Here is an 11,987-nt window from a genome sequence, read left to right on the forward strand (position 1 = left end):
ATCCCTTGCAGAGGGTTTAAACACATAGATAAATAAGCCTCAGAGAAGCAGTGCAATGCTGCAACATAGCTAAACACATCTGGTGAGCCAATTACAAGAAGCATATGTACATAGCCACCAATCACCAGCTAGATCCCAGTAGAGCATTACTTTTCCTGTGCCTACTTAAGTATACTTTTCTACAAAGGATACCAAAAGAACATAGTACATTTGAGAATAGAATTAAATTAAAAAGTCTATTACAATTGCATGCTCTATCACAAACCAAGTTTATTTTTTTACGTATGTCCCTTTAAAGGGAAAGCAGTAAACAGCAGTGTTTTATTCTCAGTCATTCACTCAGTTAAAGGGACACTAAACACTAAATCACACATCTCCCTCTTATCATGGGTGTCGCCATTTTGGAACCTAAATTACACTGCAGGTATCTGAAGGAAAGTTGCGGCACATATGCAAACAGGTCAGCAATGGAATGCACTGAAAGATAGATTTCAACATGGTTGTAGGGAATAACCTCTATACTATGCTTATAACATGCACAGTATTTAGTGTTTAATGTCCCTTTAACAAGGAATCATGGAAGTCAAGAAGTTTAAATGTTCACCCAGCCAATAAAGGTTGGGTCAGGAGCACTACAACCTTGAATAAGTTTCCACACAATGCTTGTACAGTACCACCACAGAGTTATTTTTCCTTTTGCTTTGACTTGGATCCTTCTAATTGGTGACTAGGCTTCAGTAATTATCCCCACTAGAGTAAGTAGGTAGTAAGTGCCACACATGAACTATCGCTGCCGTCATGTAGTTACTGTTGTAGGGAACAAGCTGCACTCAATATGGTGGTCTAATTACGGCGGAGAGTGCTCCTATATTGGGACTCGTCACTTACACCTCTAGGACGCCAGTAGCATATCTGATCGGATTAGCAGGGAGCCCAGGAGGGGGAAGATTGCTGACTGACGAATCAAGCAAAGAGAGGACTCACCCACCTCTCTTTGCTTATAAAAGAGGTTCACATTGCGATATTAAAGAGGCTCACATCGTGAGTGTGTTTTTGGCTGTTGATTAAAGTATTTTACAAAGTAACCTAATGTCCTGCACTTAGATACTTTGTGTATGGAACTTGTTTGTTTACTGCTGCAGATCTGTGCTAAAGTCAAGAAACCTGCAAGACTTTAAGAAAGACAACTACCTCTTCCAACGGGATATTGACTTGACTCATCAGTTCCCTCACAGCAGTTTTAAGCTCTTGCAACATTGTCGCTTGAACGCCTTCTGAGTCCTGCTCATCGGTAGTGGGGTCGTCCGCACTAGTCAGTGTCTGAAGCCACTCCCATTCTTCTCTGTAAATAATAATAAAAAAACAGAACAGTCAGGATCCTCCTATTATACCTTTGAAAAACATATTTTACAGCCATGAAAAAAAACATTAAAGTCAAAATGAAAATGTCATGATTCAGATAGGGCATTCCAATAAAAAAAAAGAGAAGATGTTCCAATGTAGCTACACAGGATTACAGAATTGCTTTCCTTGGAGGAATATGAATTCCTAGAACGTAATAAGCACTATTACTTTCTAGATGTCAAATTCTACTGAGAGCAAAATATAGCAAGTAGCCCCCTCCCAAACATGCACAACCATTAGTCATTTAGTTGTGTATATTAATGCTGCGGAAATTGAAAGGCTCTTAATTTCCATACATAGCTTGTCATGGTGCAATATGACTCGCTCAACCCCCCTATTCCTCTGTTTTCCCCTTCCTATACCTCTCCTAACCTCTTTCTGACTTCTGGTTATTTCACACCTCATCTCTTTGCCCTCTTACTCCTACTATGCTTCTTTAGCTCTAATATGAATCTCAAGGAGTAACGTGCAAAGAACCTTTCACGTATCTATAAGAAAGTTCAGTGGAAGAAGCAGATACACTTTCATCTATTGCTGTGTAACTAAAGTACAATTACATACTACAACTGTATACAACCTATTTCTCTATTGACTGAACATACTGTACCTGTATGACAAAATGACTCACTTCAATAAACTTATTTTAAAAAACAAAAAGATGTTCCAGTTGTCTTGTATTGTCAAATTGACCTCTTCTCTTTGTATTATTTCTTAAAACTTAGTTCATTTCAATGAGAGCATACTGAAGTAGGCTGATGAGGTCTGCATTAATAAAACTACATATTTCTACTTTCATGGAATGGAGATAAGTATTAACATTGTATACACAAGTCCTAACTACTGTCTAAAAGGGATAGAAAGGTTAAAATTAAAATGTGCATGGGTGCATTTCAATTTTAAATAGAAGTCTTTTCTTTCATGTAATTGGCAAGAGTCCATGAGCTAGTGACGTATGGGATATACAATCCTACCAGGAGGGGCAAAGTTTCCCAAACCTCAAAATGCCTATAAAAACACCCCTCACCACACCCACAATTCAGTTTTTGCAAACTTTGCCTCCCTATGGAGGTGGTGAAGTAAGTTTGTGCTTGATTTTCTTCTGTGATATGCGCTTCTCAGCATTTTGAAGACCGATTCCTCTCAGAGTACAGTGTTTGTCAGAGGGATGTGAAGGGAGTATCACCTATTGATAAAATGGTTTTCCTCACGGGAAATCTTTTCATAGGTTCTCTGTTATCATCTCCTACCTCTCTTTTCAGATCGATGATATACTCTCATATTCCATTACCTCTACTGATAACTGTTTCAGTGCTGGTTTGGCTATCTGCTATATGTGGATGGGTGTCTTTCGGTAAGTACGTTTTCATTACTCAAGACACTCTCAGCTTTGGTTTGGCACTTTATGTATTAATATAAAGTTTTAAATATATGTATTGTACTTATATTTGCCATGAGTCAGATTTATGTATATTTCCTTTTGCAGACTATCAGTTTCAAAATTGGGAAAACATATTCAGGAAGTTATTTTTTCTTACCTACGGTATAGTCTTTTCTTCAAATTGACTGCTTTTTCATTAAATTTTGCGGGCAAAATTAGGCTCGCGAGGTTGCAAAATGCTGATATTTATTGCGTCATTCTTGGCACAAGAATTTTTTTGGCGCAAAGGTACGTTCAGTGATGCAAATTCGTAATTTCCGGCGTCTTAGTTGACGCCAGGTTTCCTTGCACAAGGTTGCGTCTGCCATGACACGAGTTGCGTCATTTCCGGATGTTGTTAGTGCCCAAAAATTTCATTTTGTGTTGTGCGTCATACTTGGCGCCAAATATTTTCATTATTTAAACCCCACTTCCTATATGAATTTTGCCTTTTTTAATGCTCAGAGGGCTATGCTGTTTGCATTTTTTTCCCATTCCTGAAACTGTCATATAAGGAAATTGATCATTTTGCTTTATATGTTGTTTTTTTCCAGTTACTGATGCTATTTCTGATATGATTTCAAAGGAATGGGATAGGCCTGGTACTTCTTTTATTCCTTCTTCTAGGTTTAAAAAGTTGTATCTTTTGCCAGCAGCTAGATTGGAGTTTTGGGAAAAAATCCCCAAAGTTGATGAGGCTATTTCTACTCTTGCTAAACGTACTACTATTCCTATGGAAGATAGTACTTCTTTTAAGGATCCTTTAGATAGAAAACTTGAATCTTATCTAAGGAAAGCTTATTTATTTTCTGGCTATATTCTTAGGCCTGCTATATCTATGGCTGATGTTGCAGCTGCATCAACTTTTTGGTTGGAAACAGATTCTGATTTGTCTAGCATTGTTTGCTTGCTTTAACATGCTAATCATTTTATCTGTGATGCTATTTTTGATATCATCAAAATTGATGTTAAATCTATGTCTTTAGCTATTTTAGCAAGAAGAGCTTTGTAGCTCAAATATTGGAATGCTGACATGGAATCTAAGACTAGATTACTATGTCTTTCTTTCCAAGGTAAGAATTTATTTGGTTCTCAGTTGGATTCTATTATTTCAACTATCACTGGGGGAAAGGGAGTTTTTTGCCTCAGGATAAAAGATCTAAGGGTAAATCTAAAGCTTCTAATCGTTTTCGTTCTTTTCGACAGAATAAGGAACAGAAAGCCAATCATCCCCCAAAGAATCTGGTTCCAATAGGAAACCTTCTTCAAGTTGGAATAAATCCAAGCCTTTTAAGAAACCAAAGCCAGCCCCCAAGTATGCATGAAGGTGCGGCCCTCATTCCAGTTCAGCTGGTGGGGGGCAGATTAACATTTTTCAAAGACATTTGGGCAGATTCTGTCCAAAATCAGCGGATTAAGAGTATTGTCTCTCAAGGGTATCGAATAGGATTCAGAGTAAGACCTCCTGTGAGAAGATTTTTTCTCTCACACGTTCCAGAAAATCCAGTGAAGGCTCAGGCTTTTCTGAAGTGTGTTTCAGATTTAGAGCTTTCAGGAGTAATCATACCAGTTCCATTTCAGGAACAGGGTCTGGGGTTTTATTCAAATCTATTAATTGTCCCAAAGAAAGAAAATTCATTCAGGCCAGTTCTGGATCTGAAAATTTTGAATCCTTTTGTAAGAGTGGCAACTTTCAAAATGGTGACTATAAGGACTATTCTGCCTTTTGTTCAGCAAGGTCATTATATGACCACGATAGACTTACAGGATGCATATCTTCATATTCAGATTCATCCAGACCACTATCGATTTTTGAGATTCTCTTTTCTAGACAAGCATTACCAATTTGTCGCTCTTCCATTTGGCCTAGCGACAGCTCCAAGAATGTTTTCGAAGGTTCTCGGTGCCCTACTCTCTGTAATCAGAGAACAGGGTATTGTGGTGTTTCCTTATTTGGACACTATCTTGGTACTAGCTCAGTCTTTACATTCTCCCGAATCTCACACAAATCAACTAGTGTTGTTTCTTCAAAGACATGATTGGAGGATCAATATACCAAAAAGTTCCTTGATTCCACAGACAAGGGTCACCTTTTTAGGTTTCCAGATAGATTCAATGTCCATGACTCTGTCTCTAACAGACAAGAGAAGAATAAAATTGGTTTCAGTTTGTTGAAACCTTTAGTCTCAATCATTCCCTTCAATGGCTATGTGCATGGAAGTTTTAGGTCTCATGACTGCAGCATGGGATGCGATCCCCTTTGCTTGTTTTCATATGATACTTCTTCAGATTTGTATGCTGAATCAATGGTGCAGGGATTATACAAGAATATCACAATTAATATCCTTAAATCCCAATGTTTGACTCTCTCTAACTTGGTGGTTAGATCACCATTGTATAGCTCAAGGGGCCCCTTTTGTTCATCCAACCTAAACTGTAATCACAACAGATGCAAGTCTTTCAGTTTGGGGAGCAGTCTGGGGATCTCTGACAGCACAAGGGGTTTGGAAATCTCAAGAGGCGAGGTTATCAATCAATATTTTAGAACTCTGTGCTATTTTCAGGGCTCTTCAGGTTTGGCCTCTGTTGAAGAGACAACCATTAATTTGTTTTCAGACAGACAATATCACAACTGTGGCATATGTCAATCATCAGGATGGGACTCACAGTCCCCTAGCTATGAAAGAAGTATCTCAGAAACTTTCTTGGGTGGAATCCAGCTCTTGTCTAATTTTGTGCGGTACATATCCCAGGTGTAGAAGCGGATTATCTCAGCCGTCAGACTTTACATCCGGGGGAGAGGTCTCTCCATCCAGATGTGTTTTTTCAGATTGTTCAGATATGGAGTCTTCCAGAAATAGATCCGATTGCTTACCATCTAAACAAGAAACTTCCCAGGTATTTGTCCAGGTCCAGGAATCCTCAGATGGAGTCGGTGGATGCGTTAGCAGTTCCTTGGTTTTACCAACCTGCTTATATCTTGCCGCCTCTAGTTCTTCTTCCAAGATCATCATGGAACAATCGTTTGTGTTTCTGGTAGCACCAGCATGGCCTTACCGTTTTTTTTTGTTTTTTTTATTTTAAATTTTTATTGAGGTTTTAGGTAAATATAACAAATAAGATATGTCCATTTACAATGACAATACCAAATCAGAGAGCACACAAACATCACAGATGGTATACATGCGAGTGATAACTGTAGGTCTCAGAAGTTATAGCAATACACATAGCTACATATTACTGCAATGAACCACACCTATATAAGTGAACAATATGCTCAAATGAGGGGAAAATTTGTTGTATGGACTATCTCTCGGACATATGGCTCGAATATAAAACATAGAACTGGTAAAAGTGGTAAAGAGATAAAACAAACCAGATATCTCCATTTTGTAGTGATAATACGCTATTAGAGTACATACAAACATCACAGGCGACATATTTGTGAGTAATTACCATAGGACTCAGTAATTGTAACTATACACATCATTCTCACATTATTGGAGTATACTACACCTATATGAGTGAACAATGAGCTCAAAAGAGTAAAATTGCATGGACAGTATCTGGTATATAAAACTCTAACGTAAAACTGGTGAAGAACATATAATACCCAGAACCTGTAAAGGTGGAAACTCATTTTATAGTTTAGTGATTATACCCCCAATATTCAAAGGTCACTCTTGGACCGGTCTAGACAAGTAATTCCTAAGTGAGGGGAGTTAACAGGATATATAAACACTGTTGATCTCTCAATTAAATAGCAGAATTGGATAAAGTGTTTTGATAAAGTGTTTTGATGGGGGAACCATCATAACTAAAAGCAGCAGATTAGTTAGGCATGTAAGGTGTTAAGCAAAAGTACCTCTCTAGAGTGTAATAGTCCAGAGGGGTAAGTGTAGGGCCAGGGTTCAGTGCTTGTAGCTTACCAGGAATATGCTTCCAACCTGCATCTATACTGTCAGACTCAAAGTCTAGGGAGCTAAAGTGTTGGGTATTTGAGAGTATTAACTTACCAATCAGAATATATACCACATGCAGTTAGATATGGTGATGGACTACAGACCAGTACTAGAATGCGCTATCTCGGCCGCCGACAGCGCATCATAGATAATATGTAAAAAGTAGTTACCATCAGCTTCCAATAGAATTAAAAACATATGATTGGATATGGGAAATATAATAAACAGAATAAATACATAACAGTTAGTAAACACTGCGCTCAACATATATAATGCACATAAGGTCCTTTAGCAGTCCTACCCATTTAAGACAGTATAGGTGTTGCATAAATTGAAAACCATACTTGAGGGTAGGATATCAAGGAATAGTGGTAGCCCTCAAAGAATTAAATTAGAGAGAGGACTAAGACATGGCAATACATAGAGATACAGAGAGGTTGTAGCTGGTTAGTATATATAAAAAAAACATGTATGGCATTCAAAAATTGTTGTTGTAAGACACTGAATAAGTCTCAGACTCAGGGTCCTCATAGTATCAGTAGACTATTGGTCTGCCTCCACATCGTCTTTGCATTGGGGGCACAGTTAATAAGATGACATTTCTCACTTGTATTGCTCTCAGGGTCACTGTCGGTAGTCGTGGGTTAAGGTGTAGATTACCTTTAGGATCAATAGAGCTATACAAGGCAAAGTGGGTTTGATCTCACTATCTCAGCTAACCCACACCTTGTCGTTCAGCTCGTGACACCTTGTCCAACATATCAGGTCTCGAGTCAGCAAATTGCCATCCCTCTGAATAAAATGTCAACAGTTGACAGATTCCCAACGGGCTGTGGATGTTGAATAACGGTCCGAGCTCCACACATGCTCTGTATCCACCAGCGGCTGAGGACCAGCGGCACCAAGCCTTCCAGGAGCTCAAGAATAAAGTCCTCAAGGGTGCAGGGCCCCTCAATGCAGAAGAGAAAGCCCGGTACTGTTTCCCTGTGATTTAACCATCTCTCTCACAGGTATTGTGTGCAGGAACATGCTCCTCGGTTTCGCTAGTGGTAGCTGCCATATTATTTCCCAGACCCGGTCTGAGTAGAGGGCTTCACTTTGTAGATCAAATCTGCAGTGCTCTCAGGACCCTCAGAAAATGGCCCAAGGGTAGGTATATGTTTGTCAGAGTCGGGGTTCACCGAGATTTGTGTTATAGCCAAGGGGGCAGCCCCCCAACTTACCCCCATAGCCACACAGGGATCAAGGCTGCAATCACTGTCGGCGGAACCCCGCTGGCACCGATTCTGAGGCCTCATATTAAGGATCACCTCCGTCAGTTCTCTCTCCAGCTTTCGATAATGATCGTGCAGAAGCCGGTCCACTCGAGTCTTCCATTTCGCCAAAGCCTCCATTTGTGCTCAAAAAGTCAGTTATATACACATATATCACCTTAGGACAGTTGACGGTTCCCCCTTAGAGATATAGAAGGCAGTCCAAATATGACTGCTTTAATGTTTGTGTGGTACTAAGTGGGGAAGGGACAAGACAGCTTACAAAGCTGTTATACCCGGATCACTGGGGGGGGGGGGGGGGTTAGGTGAAGGTCTGACCCGTTTCTAGGCCGCCACTGCGTACCTCACCGTTCCGGTACCTCAGGACAAAAGTTGGCATCTCATTTTAGATCAAGCTGTTCAGCATATGTTGAAGTGTTGATATAAATTAATTTCAATCCTAGATGGAGCCGTAGTTAAGCGATATGCAGTGGATATATTAGCTCAACTCTTTAGCCACTGAAATAAACGACCATCATGGCCGCCACCCGGAAGCGTCCCCCGGCCTCACAGGTTTTGGTATGCAGATTTTGTCCCTATGTCCAGTTGCCAACCTTGGCCACTTACGTTAAGACCAGACCTTCTGTCTCAAGGACCGTTTTTCCATCAGGATCTCAAATCGTTAAATTTGAAGGTTTCTCTGACACAGTGATTGATACTATGTTACAGGCTCGTATATCTGTTTCTAGGAAGATTTATTATCGAGTTTGGAAGACTTATATTTCATGGTGTTCTTCTCATAAATTTTCCTGGCATTCTTTTAGAATTCCTAGAATTTTACAGTTTCTTCAGGATGGTTTTAATAAAGGTTTGTCTGCAAGTTCCTTGAAGGGACACATCTCTGCTCTTTCTGTTTTATTTTACAGAAAGATTGCTAAGCTTCCTGATATTCACTGTTTTGTTCAGGCTTTGGTCCGTATCAAGCCTCTCATTAAATCAATTTCTCCTCCTTGGAGTGTTAATTTGGTTTTAAAGGCTTTACAGGCTCCTCCTTTTGAGCCTATGCATTCTTTGGATATTAAACTACTTTCTTGGAAAGTGTTGTTCCTTTTGGCAATCTCTTCTGCTAGAAGAGTTTCCGAGTTATCTGCTCTTTCTTGTGAGTCTCCTTTTATGATTTTCCATCAGGATAAGGCAGTTTTGCGGACTTAATTTAAGTTTTTACCTAAAGTTGTGAATTCTAACAACATTAATAGGGAAAATGTTGTTCCCTCTTTGTGTCCTAATCCTAAGAATTCTCTGGATAGATCCTTACATTCTCTGGATGTTGTAAGAGCTTTGATATATTATGTTGAAGCTACTAAAGATTTCAGGAAGACTTCTAGTCTATTTGTTGTCTTTTCTGATCCTAGGAAAGGTCAGAAAGCTTCTGTCTTTCCTTGGCATCCTGATTAAAGCTTTTGATTCATCAGGCTTATTTGGAGTCGGGTCAGGCCCCGCCTCAGAGAATCACAGCTCATTCTACTAGATCAGTTTCCACTTTGTGGGCTTTTAAGAATGAAGCTTTAGTTGATCAGATTTGCAAAGCAGCAACTTGTTCTTCTTTGCATACATTTACTAAATTCTACCGTTTTGATGTATTTGCCCTTTGGAAGCAGTTTTTGGTAGAAAAGTTTTTCAGGCAGCTGTTTCAGTTTGATTCCTCTGCTTATGAGAAAACTTAATTTTTTTGGATGTGGATTTAAATTTTTCAGCGGAAAATGGCTGTTTTTATTTTTATCCCTCCCTCTCTAGTGACTCTTCTGTTGAGTACCACATCTTGGGTATTATTATCCCATACGTCACTAGCTCATGGACTCTTGCCAATTACATGAAAGAAAACATAATTTATGTAAGAACTTACCTGATAAATTCATTTCTTTCATATTGGCAAGAGTCCATGCGACCCACCCTTTTTATGGTGGTTATGTTTTTTTGTATAAAGCACAATTATATTTCCAGTTCCTTTTTTGATGCTTTTTACTCCTTTTTCTATCACCCCACTACTTGGCTATTCGTTAAACCGAATTGTGGGTGTGGTGAGGGGTGTATTTATAGGCATTTTGAGGTTTGGGAAACTTTGCCCCTCCTGGTAGGATTGTATATCCCATACGTCACTAGCTCATGGACTCTTGCCAATATGAAATAAATAAATTTATCAGGTAAGTTCTTACATAAATTATGTTTTTGCAATATACTTCCATTAGCAAAACGTCTTCTAGTAAAAGTTATTACTATTTTTCCGATTGCTGCTTACCGATGTGATCAACTATCTCCCAGTTGTGCATTGCTGATCCTTCAAGAATACCAAGAGAATGAAGCAACATATGCATGTGTGTATAGAAATATATATATATATACAGTATATATGTGTGTGTGTGTCTACGTGTGTATGTATATATATGCATTTATCATTGCACACTACGGCTAGTATGCAATGCCGCCACCTTATCGTGCGCAGCCAATCACGCGTGAGCATGGGCTGTCAATCTCCCCTGTTTGAAATGTCTGGGGGATTGAGATACACTACATAACAGGTGGCAAAGTGGGTTAAGAAGCAGCGGTCATTTGATGAATCTGGCCCAAAGTGTGCATATAAAAAGAATGTGCACATTTTGACAGTGGACGTAAATGGGAGTTATGAAAGTTTATTTTTTTACTTTAGTATCCCTTTAAAGGCCTATTTGTGTACAAACCAGGAGTGTTCATTTTTCCAGTGTTTTGTTATTATGTTCCCCGCTACTACTTCACCTCTCCTGATCTGTAACATACACAGAGCTCAGCTTCTGCAAATATGAACAAATACGACTCAGCTTCTCATTGTGTTAACCCAATGTGTATCTTTTAGTTCTGTGTCTCTTGGTTTTAGAGGCTCATATTGCAAAAGAATTTCTAATCAGAAGTCTGTTTATAGAGAATGTATTTTTGTTTGACTATAAATAAATAAACTAACTCCCTGTGCATTTCTCTGCAGACTAACATGGTGTAATTAATTGCTAATGTCACAAAACAAATATAATAATAATGAAACCAAAAGTATTATTAGGCTTCTAAAATTTACATCCCAAGTTAGTGTTAAGGGATACTCAGTTGACCTTGTCACTAGATGTCCAGATAATCAAGTTTAAAATTGGAAACAACTCAATAGTGATTTAAAGTATCAATTTGTAGCACAGAAGTTTTAGATAGGACAATAACCAATGAGATCTCGGTATGGTAACATTGTCTGCTACTCCTGCTGTTCAAAACTGTGTGCCGAAAAATGTGCTCAGACATTGGAGAACGAATGGCGCCTTGAGTTGTTAAAGGGCTTCGGGGATTGACTGGGTTAAATCCCCAGATACAGACAGATCAGAAAAGTTTTTGCAGCCTCAGTTCTCATGGCTTAACCCTGTGCACATGGATTAGTGACCATCAGGAAAAGCAGCAACAGGTGATACTACAAGCAGATATTTCAATTCTGCCCATCCAGGCAACTGATGATGGTAGGATTAAAATCTTGAAACATGAGTTAATTTCAAATGTGCAACGTGTGCACGTGTGTACGTTCTCTGTGACGGTGGGTGGGGGGAAGGTGAAAGTTATCTTAAGACCTAAATACAGCACGCTGGTAGGGAACATGCTTCAGCAAATGACTTTGGCTCAGGGGTGGAAAATTGAGCAAGCTGCACTGCGCAGCAAGGGGTATCTCTGTACACTTCCAGGTCTCCTTGCTCAGAGCGATGCTTACGCATGAAGGATCACTATAACACACACAAGCCCCTAATCATTATTTCAGAAGACGGGAAGGGTATGACACATTTCACAGCTTGCAGAAGACAGCATAAGGATAATGTGAAAATGTATTAATAAATTATATATATAAGTGTGTGTGTATAAATAAATATAAATATATATCTGTGTGTGTGCATG

General features: G+C 39.1%; 1 protein-coding gene across 1 annotated transcript in view; it reads right to left on the minus strand.

Moving 5' to 3' along the window:
* LOC128641853 (ankyrin repeat and fibronectin type-III domain-containing protein 1-like) overlaps window positions 1-11,987 on the minus strand; it is a 258,194-nt gene that overhangs the window by 45,566 nt on the left and 200,641 nt on the right. The window contains exon 14 of the mRNA XM_053694414.1: window positions 1,192-1,342. Within this exon, the coding sequence (XP_053550389.1) occupies window positions 1,192-1,342 (151 nt within the window). The remainder of the gene's footprint in view (window positions 1-1,191; window positions 1,343-11,987) is intronic.

This window comes from Bombina bombina, chromosome 11, assembly GCF_027579735.1.
Source record: "Bombina bombina isolate aBomBom1 chromosome 11, aBomBom1.pri, whole genome shotgun sequence".
In the NCBI taxonomy this organism is placed as follows: domain Eukaryota; kingdom Metazoa; phylum Chordata; class Amphibia; order Anura; family Bombinatoridae; genus Bombina; species Bombina bombina.